Source organism: Pelodiscus sinensis, chromosome 28 (assembly GCF_052426305.1).
Source record: "Pelodiscus sinensis isolate ZL-2025 chromosome 28, ASM5242630v1, whole genome shotgun sequence".
In the NCBI taxonomy this organism is placed as follows: Eukaryota; Metazoa; Chordata; order Testudines; family Trionychidae; genus Pelodiscus; species Pelodiscus sinensis.
In genome coordinates this window covers 16,394,412-16,414,775 of record NC_143079.1, presented here as the reverse complement: position 1 = coordinate 16,414,775, position 20,364 = coordinate 16,394,412, and the positions used below count along the sequence as shown (strand labels likewise).

Here is a 20,364-nt window from a genome sequence, read left to right as displayed (position 1 = left end):
AGTGGTTTCACTGTTACCTGCGCTGCGAATTTAGCTTTATACTGCAAAGCCCACAGTGAAGCCTCCTCCTGGGAGCCAGGCGGGCAGCTCTTGCATCAGCATTGGGATAAATGGTTAATGAGTTATACACTAACATCCCTTACACAACAATTTAGTGTCCTCTAAAGGCTACAAACGGACAATCAAGCCTTTTTCACAAAAACTTCAGCCAGAACAGGGCAGAAACCTGTAAACGGAGTAAGAGCTCACATACCAAGAACAGGTTCGACTTCTATGGCATCTCTCGGGGGTTCCCAGGCTGGAGCACTCACAGGGAAAAGCCGGGCCCTGACTCAGCAACTCCTCCCCCACCCTCTCAGAGCTCCTGGTCTGCTGCAGCTCAGGGAGGGAGTCAGAGGGAGGAGTAGGAAGGGGAACGCTCAGGGGAAGACCCCTGGGGCTGAGGGCCAGCAATACAGCCCCAGAGCCAGTGGCATGAGCCGGGAGTACAGCTCGGCTGCGGCGGGACTGCATTCCAAACAGGTGAGTGCTAACAGGGAATTTTGAGAGGGAGTTCTCCAGGTGAAGGAGAAGCAGATACAGGACTCTTGAGGGAAGTGCGTGTTGTGTTTGGGGCTTTCTTGCTGTGTGCTGAGCTTGTGTTTGTGAGTGAGGGTTGGTGTGTGTTCTTTTTTGTTTTTTGTTTATTTATTTATTTACCCCTGTGTTTGAGAGTGAGGCTTTTTTTCCCCCCCACCTCCCCTCTGCCCTCCTCCTCCCCCTCCCCTTGATGGAGTTTGTGCTGTGATTGGCAGGTGGGAACTGTTGGCTTCTAATTAAAGTTTATTTTATCTCTAATTAAAATTCTAGAAGCCTCTGCTGATTGGCTGAGCCTTGGTAGGGGGAGGGGCTTTCAGGCACTCCAGGGCTTTATAAGGCAGTGGGCAAGCAACCAAGGAGCTTGCGAACAGGTGAGTGCGAACAGGGAGTTTTGAGAGGGAGTTGGGAAGGGGAGAGAGAAGGGCCGGAGGTTCTCTTGCCTTTCTTTTTAAATCCCTTTTCCAGGACAGTAGCGATGGATGGTGATGGGTCTGCTGTTGTTACCTGCACAGCGTGTGCCATGTTTGTCTTCCTCCCGGAAGAAAGAACGGATTTCATCTGCACCAAGTGCAAGCTGGTCGACATTTTGGAAGAAAAAATTAGAGGACTGGAGGCCCAAGTGTCAACCCTACGCTCGATCAGAGAGGATGAAGACTTCCTCGATAGAAGGCAGCATTTAATCCTTCAAGCACAGCAGGCAGAAGAGCCAGAGAGGGCAGTACGTGACCAAGAAGAGAACTGGCAGCATGTAACTTCTAGAAGGGGAAAAAGGCCAGCATGGGAATCCCCCGATGCTATAGAGGTAAGCAATCGCTTTCAAACTCTCTCCACAGGCTCTGCAGTGCTGAAAGCTCTGGAAGGGACCTCACAAGGAAGAAACCAGAAGGGAACACCATCTCCTGGAAGGCATGGGATGCGTAGTCCTACGGATGGGGGTTCCACGGCCACCACCCCCAAAAGGAAACGATGGGTGGTGGTGGTCGGGGACTCCCTCCTAAGAGGGACTGAGCCATCCCTCTGCCGTCCGGGTCTGGAATCTCGAGAGGTGGGCTGCTTACCGGGAGCTCGCATTCGGGATGTCACTGAGAGGCTTACCAAGCTGATCAAACCTTCGGATCACTACCCCTTCCTGCTTCTCCACGTGGGAACTGATGATACGGCCAAGAATGATCTTGAGCGTGTTACTGTGGATTATGTAGCGCTAGGAAGAAGGATCCAAGAATTTGGAGCGCAAGTGGTGTTCTCGTCCATCCTCCCTGTTGAAGGGAAAGGACTGGGCAGGGATCGTCGAATTGAGGACGTAAATGCGTGGTTGCGCAGATGGTGTCGCAGAGAGGGCTTTGGTTTCTTCGACCATGGGACTCTGTTCCAGGCGCAAGGATTGTTAGGAAGAGATGGAATCCACCTAACAAAGAGAGGAAGGAGCATCTTCGCAGGCAGGCTTGCAAACCTAGTGAGGAGGCTTTAAACTAGGTTCGTCGGGGGACAGTGACCAAAACCCTGAGGGGAATGGGAAAGTCGGATACCGGGAAGAAATGCAGAGAGGAAGGGGCAAGAAAGGAGGACCCATGTTTTGAATGGAGAAGATGCAATCAACTGGTTACCTGAAGTGTTTATACACTAATGCGAGAAGCCTGGGCAACAAACAGGAAGAACTGGAGGCCCTGGCCCAGACCAAGAAATATGATTTAATTGGGATAACAGAGACTTGGTGGGATGACTCGCATGACTGGAGCGCTGTCATGGAAGGGTACAGACTGTTCAGGAACAACAGGCAGGGGAGAAAAGGAGGAGGAGTTGCACTATATGTAAGAGAGCACTATGATTGCTCTGAACTCCAGTATAAAGAGGGAGAAAAACCTGTTGACAGTCTATGGGTTAAGTTTAAAGGAGCAAATAACAGCATTGACGTTGTGGTTGGTGTTTGCTACAGGCCACCGAATCAGGTGGATGAGGTAGATGAGGCTTTCTTCGGACAACTGAGCGAAGCTTCCAGATCGCAGGCCCTGGTTCTCGTGGGGGACTTTAATCACCCTGACATCTGCTGGGAAACCTATACGGCAGTACACAGGCAACCCAGGAAGTTTTTGGAGAATGTTGGGGATAACTTCTTGACACAGGTGCTGAAGGATCCGACCAGGGGCCGTGCGCAGCTTGACCTTCTGCTCACAAACAGGGAGGAACTAATAGGGGAAGTGGAGGTTGGTGACAACCTGGGAAGCAGTGATCATGAGATGGCAGATTTCAGGATCCTGACCAAAGGAAGAAAAGAGAGTAGTAAAATACACACCTTGGACTTCAAAAAAGCAGATTTTGACTCCCTCCGAGATCTGATGGGCAGAATCCCCTGGGATGTTAACATGAAGGGGAAAGGAGTCCAGGACAGCTGGCAGTATTTTAAAGAAGCCTTACTGAAGGCACAGAAAGAAACCATCCCGATGCGTAGCAAGAGAGGCAAACATGGTAGGAGTGGCTTACAGGGGAAATCCTTGTTGAACGTAAGCACAAAAAGAAAGCTTACGAAGAGTGGAAACTTGGACAAATGACCAGGGAGGAGTTTAAAGGTATAGCTCGAGAATGCCGGGGGGTTATCAGGAAGGCGAAAGCGCAAATGGAATTGCGACTGGCTAAGGATGTGAAGGATAACAAGAAAGGTTTCTACAGGCATGTTAACAAGAAGGTGATCAGAGAGGGTGTGCGGCCCCTAATGGATGAAGGAGGTAACCTAGTGACAGATGATGTGGGGAAAGCTGAAGTACTCAATGCTTTCTTTGCCTCTGTATTCACAGACAAGGTCAGCTCCTGGACTTCTGTGCCAAGTGACACAAGATGAAGATGGACAGTCCATGGTGGGTAAAGAACAGGTTAGGAACTATTTAGAAAAGCTAAACGTACATAAATCCATGGGTCCGGACTTAGTGCATCCGAGGGTACTGAGGGAGTTGGCAAATGTCATTGTGGAGCCTTTGGCTATTATCTTTGAAAAGTCGTGGAGATCGGGAGAAATCCCGGATGACTGGAAAAAGGCAAATGTAGTGCCCATCTTCAAAAAAGGGAAGAAGGATGATCCAGGGAACTATAGGCCGGTCAGTCTTACCTCGGTTCCTGGAAAAATCATGGAAGGGATCCTTAAGGAATCCATATTGAGGCAGTTGGATGAGAGGAAAGTGATTAGGAATAGTCAGCATGGATTCACAAAGGGCAAGTCGTGCCTGACCAATCTGATTAGCTTCTATGATGAGGTAACTGGCTCGGTGGACACGGGGAAGTCAGTGGATGTTATATATTTTGACTTTAGCAAGGCTTTTGATACGGTCTCCCACAATATTCTTGCCAGCAAGTTAAGGGATTGTGGATTGGATAAGTGGACGGTAAAATGGATAAAAAGATGGCTAGAAGGCCGGGCCCAGCGGGTAGTGATCAATGGCTTGATGTCAGGATGGTGGTCGGTTTCTAGCGGAGTGCCCCAACGTTCGGTTCTAGGACCGGTTTTGTTCAATATCTTTATTAATGATCTGGATGAGGGGATGGATTGCACCCTCAGCAAGTTTGCGGATGACACTAAGCTGGGGGGGAGAGGTAGATACACTTAAGGGCAGAGATAGGGTCCAGAATGACTTCGACAAATTGGAGGATTGGGCCATAAGAAATCTGATGAGGTTCAACAAGGACAAGTGTAGAGTCCTGCACTTGGGACGGAAGAATCCCAAGCAATGTTACAGGCTGGGGACCAACCGGTTAAGTAGTAGTTCTGCAGAAAAGGACCTGGGGTTACAGTGGATGAGAAGCTAGATGAGAGTCAACAGGGTGCCCTTGTATCCAAGAAGGCTAATGGCATACTAAGGTGCATTAACAGGAGCATTGCCAGCAGATACAGAGATGTCATCATTCCCCTTTATTCGGCTTTGGTGAGGCCGCATCTGGAGTATTGTGTCCAGTTCTGGGCCCCCCACTACAAAAAGGATGTGGACGCATTGGAGAGGGCCCAGCGGAGGGCAACCAAAATTATTAGGGGGCTGGAGCATATGACTTATGAGGAGAGGCTGAGGGACTTGGGTCTGTTTAGTCTGCAGAAGCGAAGAGTGAGGGGGGATTTGATAGCAGCCTTCAACTTCCTGAAGGGAGGTTCCCAAGAGGATGGAGAGAGGCTGTCTCAGTAGTGACAGATGGCAGAACAAGGAGCACTGGTCTCAAGTTGTGGTGGGAGAGGTCCAGGTTGGATATTAGGAAAAACTATTTCACTAGGAGGGTGGTGAAGCTTTGGAATGGGTTACCTAGGGAAGTAGTGGAGTCTCCATCCCTAGAGGTGTTTAAGTCTCGGCTTGACAAAGCCCTGGCTGGGTTGATTTAGTTGGAATTGGTCCTGCCTAGAGCAGGGGGCTGGACCTGATGACCTTCTGAGGTCTCTTCCAGTTCTATGAATCTATGATTCGTAGGGTCCCATATCCACCCTGCCTTTTCTCCCGAGTGCCTCCCTCCCTCCCCGACTGGTCAATGCTGGGCCCTCAGCTGCTGCCAGAGTAGAGCCCCACCACCAGTGGCAGCAGAGGAGCTGTAACTGACCTCCCCAGGTCCAGCAAATTCCTTGGTTGGGGACCAGCCAGGTCCTGAGGATACTGGACAAGGGAAGTACAACCATTAGTGAATCATCATACAATACAGCAATCAGCAGCAGGCTTGCACTGTGCCTTCCATTCTCCAAGCAGGCTGTGGCATGCCTGTCAGAAAATTATTACTGTAGATGTCTGTGACAAAGCTATCAACACCCTCTCCCCCAAATCCCTTCCAGCTTACTATTTGGCCTTCAGTCTATTGCACATACATATAAAGAAACTAACAAAATAGTGGTCACGTGATTCCAGGCCTTTTTATTCTCAAAAGAAAATAACCTTTAACAAGTCATCCAATTTTCTTTTCATCCCTTGTGTCCCACCTGTTCGCCCATTGACGCTACTGAAATATTAGCTCTGCCTGACCAAGCATAATCACTTTACACAATATTAAATTAGAATCTCGAGCAGTAACAATTTAGTGGCTGAAAAGTATCAGATTAGTCTTTTCTATATAGAACTTTGTCCAGAGATTACCGTTTCTCTCTTCCTCTTAATAGCTTTTCATAGACCATAATATAGATTTCTTTGTTGTTTTTAGTTGGAAAGCATCATTTTACCCTAAGTGCTTATTAAATCTTACCATTATTCCACTGTCTTTCTTTGTTATTGAATATACAGGTTGGACTGCCCTGGTCTGGCACCCTCGGGACTTGACCGGTCCCAGATGAGGGATTTTGCCAGACCAACTATGATCATTTCTGGCCCCCAGCCTCCTCCTGCCCCGGCCCGACTACTGCTCTCCCAGCTGGCTGCCCCCTCTTACTGGCCCTGCTGTCTTGTCAGCCCCGGCTACCCCCAGAGGCAGCCCCTCCGCCTCGGCTGCTCACCAGGTTCCCACTGCAGAGCCTGGCTCCTGCTGCTGCTCAAGGCAGCTCCATAGCCTCTGCAACAGGTTCCTGCTGACGTGCGTGGGGCTCCGGAGCACTAGCCCTCCGGTGGAGTGTCCCAGTTAAGAGACTTTCAACCTGTGTACACTATAACCTTGTTCATTTATACTTTGGTCTTAGCTGAATTAAGATCCAGTCCACACATTTAATTTGGATCAATGAGATTCTACTACAGGCTTGATAAAAATCACATTAAAAAGCTACCAAATCAGTTTCTCTTTAGTTTCACATATGAGAACTCTTGCTGTTTTCTTGCCTGAAGAGATGTGACGAATTTAACATCTGACTCTATCCAGGGCATATAAAGAATTTAGAAATAGAAAGCAGAATACCTCACTTAATGCTCTCATCAATTTGACAATTCCACTTACAAGTATATGAGTATTTTTTCTTAACCAATTCCTTAGCTCATCTATTGCACACCTCAAGATAAAACTAACATTTGCACTATTTGATAGTTAGGCCATTCAGGAACTCAGTCAATTGTTATATGCACTTATACTTTTCAATTTTTTATTAAGGCTAAATTCAAAAAGTGCTAGTGGATTATTTTCTCCTGATTGTTTTCAGAATTGAAATAAGAAGAATCTACCTCTGTGTGGATATAGTTTAAATGTTGCAATATTATTTTCTCTATTTTGCTTTATTCGAATGACAAAACATTGTACAGTTCATTCCCTGAAATTGATTCCCCCATTCTTTCTAAAAGGTTGTTCCCTATTTTGAGAACTTTGTTTTTAATTTATCAAGCTAAATTGGCTCCAATCCAGCTAACATTCACAATCACTTGTGTATCTTAGTGAATTAAATAAAACTACTCTTGGGTAGCGATGTGAACGACTAGTCGATTATCCAATAAGTAAATGCTAATTGGATAGTCGACATGCTAGTTGGCTAGTCGCTTCCCTCTCCCACCCGCTAGCTCTATCAGAAAGAGGAAGCAAGGGGAGTGGGAAGAAAAGGGGGTGCTTCAAAGTGGTAGCGTCATGTGGAGCCTGTGGTCTGCCGCTTTGAAACGTAGCGTGCAGCCTGGGGTCAGCTGGGGACTCTTTCACTGACCCCAGACTTCCCACGTTGTTTCAAAGCGGCAGTGCCGCATGGAGCCAGCTGGGGACTCCCCACCTATAAAGTGTAGAGGTCTGTTGCTACACTTCAAAGGTGGAGGCGCCCTTAACGACTAATTGAATAATCAATGCAAAATTGCATTGACTATTTGATTAGCAAATTAATCGAAATTTTACATCCTTACTCTTGGATGTGAAGTACTTTGTGCTTAAGTACTTTGCTGGATTTGGGCCTTAAGCTATACTGATCTGAAATTTTCTACTTTAGAAGCACAACACTGATTAATTCAATATGATCAATCAAATTTTTCAGTTTCAGATTGTATGATGAACAAACCCTCAAAGAAGACTTAAATTCTTTGCCCTAGAAAATCACCATAAATGTTCATTGATATTTTCAGTTACATCTTCCATATCTTCCACTATCTATTAAAGACATTTTTCTCCCATGTAAAGCAGCACATACCCTAGTTAGTGTAGCAGTATACCTACAGATAGTTGATGGTTTTATTAAGGCTCAGTTTGATGGATCAAAGACTTCCTTGTTCAGAAGTTGTCCCCCCCAAGGAACGCTAAGGCCAGAATATACAGAATAAACAATACCTCAATATATATAATATAAAGTTCCACACACATGGGATTGCAGTTAAAAGGTAGGTAACATGGAAAACCTCAGGATATTTTTGGAAAGGAAAAGTAATAAAGAATTAAAATGTGATACATACTGTTAACTTCTTCATCCAGAGCCTTCACTTTCCCCTTCTTTTTGATTAGCTGGATTTTACCGGCATTAGCCTCCCAGTCTTTATCATTTCCACCATCGATTCCCACACCTGTTTCCCGCAGAACACAACAAAGTTGAGACTTATGTTACACGGTTTGTGTTCTATATTCAAATAAATGGAGGGCATATCTTCACTAAGGGGTTGAGCTAGTATAGAAACTATATATAATCGACTGCCAAGCACTCTCCCATCGAGTCCGGTACTTACTCCACCAAAATGAGAAAAGTAAGCGGAGTCGGCAAGAAAGCATCAGCGGTCAGCTTACTGCAGTAAGCAGAGCTAAGTACGTTGACTTCAGATGCGTTATGTATGCTGACATTGCGTAATTTAGGTCTATGAATTACCACAAGGCCTTAGGAATAAACTTTAGAACATTGCTTTTATTTCTTCCCCCCTCAGGAATAATAGTACAAAGTCCCTTAAATTAAGACTAAATAACCTCTTGTTATCTTAAAAGGCATGTTCAAATCCTAGAATGAAAGGCACTGAGAATATTTGTATGCAACACTGCAATTACTACTCAGTAAACTTCTTTTAAATATTCTGGATGCAACAATGTAGAATAGCGTTTTAGTTTCCAAAAAACAGGACAGCAGTGGAAAGCAAAGTCTGACTTGTTACCACCCGCCTAACAGGTCTACCAGTAAAATGGCAATTTACAATATGAAACAAAAATAATTGTTACTTTATTAAATGACCTACCTGCAGAATCATATCCTCTGTACTCCAGTCTCTGAAGTCCTTTGATAAGGGTCTCCAGGATCTCCCGTCTTGTCCGGGGAACATGGTAGTTTAGATAAGCGAAGATGCCTATAGAATAGAAAGTTATATTCTCAGAATGGTCCATTTAACAGGATGACAGAGCACCAAGAATGTTGTGCCCATGGAAGTCCAACACAAAGGATAAGGTGTTGGAACTGCCATACTGTAGTTCACACTTGCCACTGTACGTTATAATTCTCTCACAGAAAAGTACTATTAAATTCTTACCCTTTCTACACATATGCTAAGTTCTCTAAGGGGCAGTGCTTACATGGGGAAAGCCAAGGTTAAACCCTTATCCCTACTATGTATTTGATTCTAAAACCAACGGAACAAAATAGTCAATCAGCAGAGAAACACTTGGTAGAGACAGAATTTTCAGGTGAGCTGGTGTTTGACCATGAGACTTGGTACCCTAAAACAGAACAACCTTCACTGAACAATGTCATAACTGAAGTTCAGATTCAGTAAAGTACTTACGCAAATGTTTAATTTAAGCACCTACTTAAGCATTATCTTGAATAGGATTCCCCCCCTCCCCACCCAATATCTATATGCAGAACTTATTTCTTCAACACAACTTCCCCTTAAGTTCTTCACGCAGATACCCAAAACACTCATTCACTCATAGCTTGATTCCTTTGTAAGGATTTTAGAGGGTGTCTCCCTTACAGGCTGGGAAAGATGAGAAATTGTTATTTCTATTTTTAAACACTTGACAGGCACTCAGATATTTTGGTGATGGATGCACATAAGCTACTCTATAATGAAAATTTAATTATTTGGATCTTTCAGAAAGATTCCACTTGACACTGTGATGAAGCAGTAACAGAGTGCCACATTTATTTGCACAAAGAACATTTGTATTAGAAAACTATTCCTTCACCCTGCACTAAAATTTTAACAAAGAAAAGAAATAGGTAAGTATGAAAGTGCAACGATTTGGCAAATTTAAAATACGCGCTTACTGCGTACACTTCTGAAAGTGATGAAATTTTGACTTCCCAACATGAGGCACCTTAGACTTAGAGGGTTTTTTCCCCCCCTTTCAGAAAATAGATGCTGTTATTTCCAAAAACTGATGTTTTTAAGATCACTCAAAATCAGGGCACTCCAAATACTAACTGATTTCAGAAAATGTAGACTATCTTTTTAATCAGCATGTCTCCATCCTCTTTACCCACAGTAAGGTAGTCTTTAAACATGCGAGGAAAACTCAAAGACAACAGATCTACTTGTATAAATAGGGACTAAGTAAGCACTTGCAAGACCATGCCCTTAAACAAATCGTTATTGACACTGTCCCAGATCAGTGGTTCCCAACCTTATCAAGCATATGGACACCTTTCCAAGCTATGTCATGGACCCTCCCCCCCGGGGAGAAAAAAAAGACAAGGAAAAGAAAAGTAAGGATCGAGCCCACTGTGGTGGACCCAACCCTTATTTTTAAACTTTCCATGGATCCTCTGCAACACTGTAGTGGACCACCAGGGGTCCACAGACGGTGAATCACTGTCCTAGCACTCAAACCTGTCTAATCACTTCTTTTATATACTGAGAAGTGTGAGCAGAGATTTCAGGGTTTACAGAGGCACTGAAGCTCATGTTACTAAGCCTTGAAAGGTTTACCAGAAACCTATTTCCCACAGGCAAGACAACCAGATAAGATGGGACTTGCAGGCAACACCCATGTGACCATCTCCCAATCCTCTTTTCTACAGACCTCAGTTTGTGGGTGTCAGGCAAGCCTGGGGTTTTCCACCTCCAAGTTGATGGCATGGAAGGGAAGCTTCTGTCTGCTCACCCACAAGGCCTTGCTTCCACACAAAGGGTACGTCTAGACTACATGCCTCTGGCGACAGAGGCATGTGGATTAGGCTACCAGGCATAGGAAAATGAAGCAGCGATTTAAATAATTGCTACTTCATTTAAATTTAAATGGCTGCCGCGCTGAGCCGATCAGCTGTTTGTCAGCTCAGTGCTGTAGTCTGGACACTCCACGGTCGACATCAAAGACATTTGTCGACTCCCAGGTATGACTCCTGGGATGAGGTTTACCTGGGAGGTTGACAAATGCCTTTGATGTCGATCGCGGAGCATCCAGACTACCGCACTGAGCTGACAAACAGCTGATCGGCTCAGCGCAGCAGCCACTTAAATTTAAATGAAGCGGCGATTATTTAAATCGCTGTTTCATTTTCCTATGCCGGATAGCCTAATCCACATGCCTGTCGCCAGAGGCATGTAGTCTAGACGTACCCCTAGACGCGAAGAAGACTAGCCAAAAGGGAGGTTTTGTCTTCTCCTTCTGCTGCCAGTGATGCTCTGCTATTTCCTCCTCTTCCTCTCGGTGGTAGCAAACACAGGACGGAGAAGGTCCTCTTCTTTCTGTCTCAATCCCTTCAAGCTACTCAGAAGCAGCAGCTTCCCACATGCCCTGTTTAACCATTTAACCAGAACCCTGTGGGGAGGAGGGGGCTTGCTTCGGCCGGGCCCAGCAGGGCTGGCTGCACTGTGCCGCAGGTGGGGCCGGCCCTACTGTGGGGCTGCTCCAACCTGGCAGGGCCTGCCATACTGCACCACAAGCTGCTCCCAGCTTACTGCACTATGGGAGGGGGGGCTGCTCTGGCCGGGCAGGGCCTGCTGTGCTGCTCCAGCTGGGCCAGGCCTCCAGTTACCGGGTTACCCTTGTAAGCATGCCAGCAAGGCGAATGTTTACAGGGTAAGCAGTACCCCTTGACCGCCGTAGGGCACCCCGAGGTAAAGGAATGCTGGGGTACCCTAGACACACTTTGAAAACAAGGAGGCTGTGCAGCCTTGTCTGAAATTACAATCTGCCCTGCAGATCCTCTGTTTCTGGCCTAGGGTTGCCAGGTGTCCGGTATTCACCCAGACAGTCTGGTATTTTCTGAATTTTTCCCCAGACAGGAGGCGAAAATGCTGGGCACTTAGCAACCCTTCAAACACTCAGCGCCTGGCCTCCTCCTCCCTCCCACCCGAACCTCCCAACCACCCCAGCCCCCCGCTTATCTGGTTCCGCAAGGCTGCCTGTACAAAATGGCTACCAGCCAAAAGACCTAGGGTAAGCAATGCTCTCCCTGGTCGTAGTGCTCAACCGCTCCCCTGTTCCTATCCTGCACTTGAAGGGATATTAATAAGTCCTTGGAGTCCTTTTTTTTTGATCTCCTGGTTTTTTTCCCCTTCAACAGAACTTTTTCACGGTGTTGGGTTTTTTGGGGGGGGGGGGGGGTTCGGTATTACTGTTTCAACCATCTGGCAACTCTAGTGGCTGCTGAGGAGCGAGAGCCCAGGGTAAAGTCCTGGCCAGCAAAGGGATTATTTCCATGAGCACCAAAATGCTGCCACCTCTAAGAGGGGGTGCCGTAGATATTTAACCCACTACAACACCACTATTTAATGGAAGCTATAAAAACCATTTTTGCTAAGTGGGTTGTGCCCATGAAAGTGGTATGTGCCCATACCATCTACACGTTGTGTTAGTCTTTACGGTGCTGCTAGTCTAGTCGTTTTTTAAGTTTTCCCATTTTTGCTAAATTCCAGAAGCATCCCGTTCTCACAAAGGAAAACCACAGGAACAATTTCCTACTCTACCCAGGGCTAGATTAGCTGATATCTTTTTATCCCCTTGAATAGTGTGTGTGTGCTGGGTAATTAGCTCTTTGCAGCTGTTTGGAGCATTCTTGGTGGAGCTGCCCAAAGAGGAGTGTGTTCTTTTGTCAGAAAATGCTAATTTTGCTGAAATCTAAACATTCCCCAAGGACATGTGATTTTCATGCAAATACCAGGGAAATCAGACAGGTTCCACCAGCACCCTGACTAGCTTCCCTGGGCCCTACTGCAGTTAAGAGCCTGGAAGTCTTGGGCACTCTAACAAGCTCATTACTTTTGGAGCCCTGTGGGAATCTGCCAGGGAAGTTGCTCTGATTCACAGATTTCCAGTCTGAATGTATCTAGCTACAACTTCTAGCCATTGCATCGTGTTAGATATTCTCTGCTCAACTGACCAGCCCATTATATTTGTTCCCCAGGTAGACACTTATAACTTGGTAATTAAGTCACTCTTTAACCTTCTCCTTGTGTTTAGATAAATATATTGAATTCCTTGACTCCATCACACCTGAGGCAGGCTCTCTAATCCTTTAATCATTCTTATGGCTCTTCCAATGTATCCACATCCCCCTTGAATTGCAGGCACCAGAACTGGCCATGGCATTTCAGCAGCAGATATAGAATCATAAAACCCTAGGGCAGGAAGAGACCTCAGGAGTCATCAACTACAGCCCCCTACCCAAAGTAGGACCAACTCCAACTAAATCACTAGTCGCACTAGTGCCAAGTTCAGAGAGAAAATAATCTCTCTGCTCTGACTCAAGACTCCTGGTTGTGTATCTCAGGATTGCAATAGCTACTTTGGCCACAGCATGGCACTGGGCGCTCACGTTCAGCTGACGAGTCACCACCCTTCCCCCAGGACAGACAGGCAGGCAGGCCGCCTATGCCTATGGAGCTGCCTGCTTATCTTGGCAGGCTACGGAACCTACAGAAACTTTGCAAAAAAGTCAAAATTGTGGGTTGTTTTGTCATTTGTGAAACCAATGTTGGGAGTCCTGTGCCTTCAGAAACATCAAAGTTTGGGGGTTTTGCTCCATTTCGGGACGAAAAATATTTCAAGTTTCAGAACCTCCTGAGGAACAGGAATTCCACGCACACTCTCTCAACGGAAAGCACTGGCAGAGCCAAAGAGCTGGAGGTGTGGCTCACAGGTAAGAATGCCAGCGTGGGCACACCCTTTAAGAACACACATCCTGGAGTGAATCAGAACGACCGAAGATGACTTAAATCAGGAGACCATCCCTGTTACTGACTTATAAGCACATATTCTAACCTGGCTACAGTGAAACACAAGGTGAAATAAATGCCAGGGTGAACAAAAAAGCTGTGTACATTTCAATAAATTCCCAGAGGTTTTTTTTTTAATATTTGCAAAGCTTGCATTTTAAATAGTGTCAAAAACCCTAATTTGTGCTAATTTAAGTCAAAGAGATTTGAGATAGAGGAGACAGAACAGATCCCTCTCCAACTGATTATAGGCAGGATACACTGAGGCAACCCAGACTAGAAAAAGAACACAACTCATTGCATCTAGTGCAGACAGGGCATTTAAAGGCTCATTAGCATCATCCTACGTCTTTGGCCTCCCCATCAGTCTCGTAAGGCGGAGGTCTTGTTCCAACCAGCACCTCATTCAAATGCCCAAGGCCAGCCATCCTCCTCCGAGTTGAAGTCTTTGGGCAGGACCATCTCCAGTGAGGGTTCTCTTGATAAGGAAATTGCCTCCAGAATCTGTAATGCCAGCCAGGCCCTTGGATGACATTGAACAAAAGCTCTTGAACTAACACATTTGTCTCTGCACTAAACAGAAAATCTACCGTGCAGTGGTCCCATCCCCTCTCAAAACATGGACTCTTCTCCTGACCGCACATTAAACTCAAACATATTGTTTAACCAGTTAACCGATTAAAAGGTATCAATGGGGGGCCCCCCCAAGCCTGGCTGGAGTGGCCTCCCTGCCTGCCACGGGACTGGAATGCCCCTCCACTCGCCACCACAGGGAAGGGATGCCAGAGCAGCCCCTGCTTGTGGCAGGCCAGGCTCCCCAGCCAGGGACCACCCTGCCTGCAGGGTGCCTGGGACCACTGTCCTCAACAAGCCCACCGAGGGACTGAAGCAGACCCCTACATTAAACAGCCTTCCGCTCAGTAACGAGCATTCTCTGGCAGGACCCAGCTACCAAGGTTAAGGTTCCTGAGAGTGAAAATGATTAGCATCAAGGATACACTGCTGAGAGCAGAACTTAGGGGGACCAAACATAGATCTGCATCCTCAAACATCATGGACATGGACCTCCCATATCCTCTATGCAGCCAGTTAGGGATGTGAATGACTAGTCAACTACAAATGCTTATCGGAAAGTCCGCACACTATTTGACTAGTCGCTTCCCCCACTCCTTGCTGCCTCTATCAGAAAGAGGCAGCAAGTGGGGAGGAAGAGGAGGGGGGAGAGCTTCAAAGCAGCAGCACCGCTGCGTGGAGCCCAGGGTCTGCTGCTTTGAAACACCACATGCAGCCCAGGGCAATGGGGACTCCCCCACTGACCTCGGACTCCATGTGGTGCTGCTTTGAAACGCCATGTGGAGCCTGATGCTGGGCTCCCCTGGGGCTGTTGCTACACTTCCCTTATCGACTAATCAAATTGCATCTACTATTTGATTAGCCAATTAATTGAAATTTTACATCCCTACGGCCAATTTGGGTGTAATGGTTTGGACTTCAGAGTCACAGGCACAGCCATGGACGAGCATTGTGACAATGTCATCACTATCGCTAGCAATAATTACCAACACCACAGCAGGTTCTATCTTTTTTAAACACATCTAGTCGTGTCTGTGCTACATGCAAAATCCTGTTTAAAATTCAATCCTCTTAACAATGGGTTATAAACACAACCTATTCTACCAGTGTAGGCAAAAGGTTCTATCAGCTGTCAACTTCAACTCATTCCATGCTCACACCTCCATTGCAGGATTAGCCCAATCTTGAGAGCCCTACGCAGATACAAAATTGGTATTCGCAGTCACGAAAAATGATCCGGGGATATCTGCAACCACATCAGTGAAGGTGGAAACCCAGGGATTTAAAGCGGAATCCACAAATTTGCAGGGTTCTAGACAGGGATGTGAAAGTGTAACTGTGTGCACAGTTAACCAATGAGCCTGGGTTCATTCATTAATCTGCGCAGTTACATACAGTCCTCCTCCCGCACTGTATCAGAGACAGCAGCATGGGGGAGAGGTGGCTCCACAGGAACCGGCACACACAGATAAGTGGCTTAAAAGCTGGCTCCCCCCAAGCACCGGCTCCCATGGAACCACCTGCCCTCCCCTGTGCTGCTGCCTCAGTGGAAAGTAGCAGGGGGGAAGTAGGGAGCTCCATGGGAGTCATCACGTGTGGGGAGGTGGCTTAAAAAACAGCTCCCTATGTGCACCAGCTCCTACCTTTCCCACCGTGCCGCCTCTGATACAGAATGTATGTAACCATTAGGATTAACCAAAGAGCCCATGCTTATCGGTTAATTGTGTAAACGGGTATATACTAAGGGTTACGTCTAGACTACGAGCCTCTTTCAAAAGAGATCGTCTAGACTGCCACAAGACTTTTGAAGAAGTGATCCACTTTTTCGAAAGACAGCACCCAGGCAATCTGGACACACTCTTTCGAAAAAGCCAACTTTGCGTTCCAGAACGCCTTTTTTTGAAAGAGCTCTTTTGAAAAAAAGGCGTTCTTCCTCATAAAATGAGGCTCGCCGCTGTCAAAAAAACCGCTGCGTTCTTTTGATTTAATTTTGAAAGAATGCGACAGCAGTCTAGATGCAGGTGAAGTTTTTTTTTAAAAAAGGCCACTTTTTTTTAAAAAAAAATCTTGTAGTCTAGACGTAGCCAAACATCCCAAATCCACATCCCCGGATACAGATGCCCGTGGATATGAAGCAGCTATCCATGGATTTGCACGGCTCTTAGGGTTGCCAGATGGTTTAAAAAAAAATACCAAACATACTTGACATTACATCACAATCTACATTACATCTTATGTAGAAAATACCGGACACTAATATTTTCTCATTTATATTTTCGCAATTTGTTTCCTGAACAGAAAGCTCAAATACTGGACTGTCCAGTTCAAAACCGGACACCTGGCAACCCTAAGGGCTCTACCTATCTCAGTACTCCAGTATTGAAACAGAGAATGCTGTTACTCCAACATTCTTTGTGGGAACCACCCAACTACACACTGCAACATTTCTGACAGCTTTGAGTAGACTTTTTTTGCTATGCACAGTAACCGCTGGCATTATTAATGGCTAGGCTGTGTTGGCAAGCGTATACAAACAAACAGATTTCTTTTGAGATCACTAGCTCACTTGGATAGGACAAACTATGGTGAAACAATGAAACAAAGAATGAAAAATGTTACAAGTGAGTTAATCATTGCATTTAATTAAGAATGACAAATTATGTTCCATGAAACCAAGGCTTTTTCCTCCTCCTATTCATATTCATGAAGAACACTGCCAAGAATACTGGGATAAAAAAAAATCAGCTAACATCACAGCATTCCATAAGGTAGCATCTTCCAGGAATTTTCCAACAGATCCTTGCAGGCACATTAAAAATGCAACCGCATAATTTCATGAGCACTAACAAGAATGTGACTTCAGCATCATAAAGCAATAAAAACAATTAAGCCTGATTAATTTATGTATAATTTCTCTCAAGGCAATTACTATGATAGTGCTATGATTTTCAACCAAAAAAAAAAATATTAGGAAACGGAAAAGTTTCTGACTAGGATCACTACCAAGGTAGATCATTTCAGGGTCTAGAAATTTTGATACCCTTCCTAGAAATCTAGTCTTATAAAATGAATCCATGGTTGTTCTGAAATAAACACAAGCACTGAATCGACTTTGAGGAAGGAGGAGCAAATTCTGTACTTAACAGCTATTAACAGAGAATTCCTATTCTCTACTACTGACGAGCCGTTCAATCAGGGTGGATAATTATTTTTCATGGGGCACGCTAAGAATCTGTAAGAGGTCAAAGACTGCACTCTTCTATGTTAATGGAGGAGGTCCAGAGTCTGGGATGGATGTTGGGTGCGGGCTTGAATTAGGGTGCAGGATCCAGAAGGGGGAATGGATGCAGAAGGGGATTCTGACCTGGAGAAAGAACATAGGAGGGTTGCAAGGTCCAGGAGCGGGTTGTGACGTGAGGCAGGGAGTGGGGAGCCAGGTGCAGGGTCTGCCTGGGAGGCCCTTACAGAAGTAGGTGGCTCCTGACCAGCAGCCTAACGGAACCCATGGGCAGCTCCCTGCCTACCATGCCCAGTGTGCCGCTCAAAGTGACCGGCTGCTGGGCCACATGCACCCTTGGGCAGGGAGACTTCGTGTGCTGCCCCCAAACCCAGTACAATCCTTGCAGCTCCCACTGGACAGTTCCCAGTCAAGGGAGCAGTCTGGCCCGTGCTTGTGGGTGCATGCAGTATGTGAAGTCCCCCTGCCCTGGGGGGCACAGTGCAGACACGCACATGGCCCCAGCAGCAGACCGCTTTGAGTAGCACATGGGGAGCATGGCAGGCAGGGAGCTCCCCAAGGGTCCTGCTGGGCCGCAGGACATTGGCAGCCCAGAACACTGAGGAAGGCTGGATCCGGCCCATGGGCCATATTTTGCCCGCCAATGACTTAGAGCAAGGGATGGGAAATTTGGGCTTTTGAGTTCTATGCCTTGCTTAGCACTACATGATCTCAAGCAAGTCACTTGATTTCTCTGTGATGGATAAACTGAGTCTATGAAAATGGTTGCTGTAAAGATCTTACAGAAGCATTATTTATTTCAAGTAACAGCAGCACTTGCACAAATAAAAAATAAGTTCCCGCCTCAGACAGCTCACAGTGCCATCCATTATTGCTACTGCAAGTAATCATGGTATTAGGGACTGTCTACACACGGATTTATTCAGGAACAGACTTAAACTAAGCTAAAGAGGAACAAAGGTCTCTTGCTCTGCAGTAAGAGCATCCACATGTGGAGTGTATTCAGGTGTAACTGTTGCTGAATGACTTTATGTGAACTCAATCTCTAAGGCAATATTAATTTACAGTATGTTTGGAACATGCTGTAAAGATGTCTTATATTTTTAGATTTCAGAGGGGTACTCGTGTTGGTCTATTTTGGGAGGGGGGGGGAAGGAATCCAGTTGCACTTTAAAAACCTAACGAGGTGATTTACTGGAGAAAAGCTTTTCTCTTCAGCATCTAAGGAGTGAGTTGTAGCTCACAAAGTCCTAATACATTGATACATTTGTTAGCTTTTAAAGTGCCAACCAGACTCCTTGTTGTTTTAATATTTAGTAATTCCCACAGACCATCCCTTTCAATTCATTGATGCACTCAGGACAAAGGAGTCCTTTGTTCTGATGATAACGATCAAGGCCTTCCTCCTGGATTGAGCTCTGTCTGTGCAGAATTTGTTGCAAGTGCAGGGTCTAAATTAGATAAATCAATTAAACACGTGGTTAAACAAAAACGTCTTGCAAGCAGAGAGAGGGGAGGAAAGCAAGGACTTCCCTACAAATGAAATTGATAGTGAAACCACAAATGCCAAAACATGTTCTAATATTAACAAAGAAACCTAGGCACCACAAGAAAGTAGTAGTGGAGGGAGGTGTATTTAATCCTGCCTCAGCACTGGGAGATGGATTTCTATGTTTTTTTAACAAGTTGCCAATCACCCTGAACTTCTATTGACTCCACTCAGAACAGAGGCTGTTCAACATCCTGCAGGACTGGATCCCTGTCATTTATCTGCTAGTTGCTAATTTCAACCGGAAAATTTGGTGAACCGAGTGCCAAAAAAATGCTAAATCTGTGCAGATTAGAAAATTATGACAACGACTGCAACCTTCAGCTGTGAAGGTTAGTTTACGTTTATATCATTAGCTTTTCAAAAAGTCCAAGAGAAGGAGAGCAGGAAAAACACCCTTCTGTGGAGGAACAATACTAGTTCATCGGAAGGCTTCTTTACTATGAAAGGCAAGATTTTTCCAAATTAGATGAGATTAGCCATCAAATCTAGCATCCCAGTTCAAGTGGTTGCCTTTACCTGATGCCCCAGAAAAAAGCATCTAACTAGTTGCACAACGGAGTTCATGGCATGAAAAAAGAGAGAGAGAGAGAAAGAGAGAGAGAGAGAGAGAGAAGATTGCTTCCTGATTCTTGCAGCAACCACCATAAAACCTGAAATGCAAGTTTTCACCTGATTACATCCTGAATAACTGCAAACAGTATTAGACCAAAAATTATTCAGCCCTTTAAAAAAAAAAAAATCCAGCCACTCAAGATCTGATTGGTCGAATTATTTACAGACTACCGGGGGTTGCGCCCTCTGCTCGCTACGCTCGTCTACCTTCTCCCCCCCCCCCCAGTCTCTGGCCGCTTTCACTTCGATGAGAGAGCCTGTTGATGCTGATGACGTCATTCTGTTGTCCAACAGGAAAAACTTTTTTATATAGAAAGATAAGATCAGATTACCTTGCAAAACCTGTTTTAAAACTTTCTCTGAGGTGAGTCTGAACAATTTAAGGGTGTGTCTAGACAGAGGGTTTTTTTTTTTTTTAAAGGGCCTTTTTTCAAAAAGAACTTCACCTGCATCTAGACTGCCATCACATTCTTTCAAATTTAAATTGAAAGAATGTGGCGGTTTCTTTTGAAATTGGTACACTTGCTTTTACCAGGAAGAATACCTTTTTTCAAAAGAGCTGTTTGAAAAAAGGGTGTTCTTGAACGCAAACAGGGCTTTTTCAAAAGAGAGCATCCAGATTGTCTGGGTGTTCTCTTTCAACAAAGCAGATCGCTTTTTCACAACCCTTGTGGCTTGTAGTCTCCCTATGTGTATTCACACCACATATTAATTTAATTCATGCTGATTACGATTTGCCATGTGAATACTGCATTATAAAATCCTTTTACAACCAGCTTGAAATCTTACCAACCCAAGCATCAAATCTACTCATCTGCCCCTTGCCATGGTGATAGGCA

At 45.5% G+C, this 20,364-nt stretch overlaps 1 protein-coding gene across 4 annotated transcripts in view; it reads right to left on the bottom strand.

Annotated features, from left to right (window-relative positions):
• GFPT1 (glutamine--fructose-6-phosphate transaminase 1) overlaps positions 1-20,364 on the bottom strand; it is a 63,900-nt gene that overhangs the window by 37,249 nt on the left and 6,287 nt on the right. For all 4 annotated transcript variants that reach the window (XM_089773863.1, XM_075910965.2, XM_089773864.1 and 1 more), the window contains exons 2-3: positions 8,631-8,738; positions 7,869-7,976 (exon numbers count right to left, since the gene is read on the bottom strand). In XM_089773863.1, the coding sequence (XP_089629989.1) occupies positions 7,869-7,976; positions 8,631-8,738 (216 nt within the window). The remainder of the gene's footprint in view (positions 1-7,868; positions 7,977-8,630; positions 8,739-20,364) is intronic.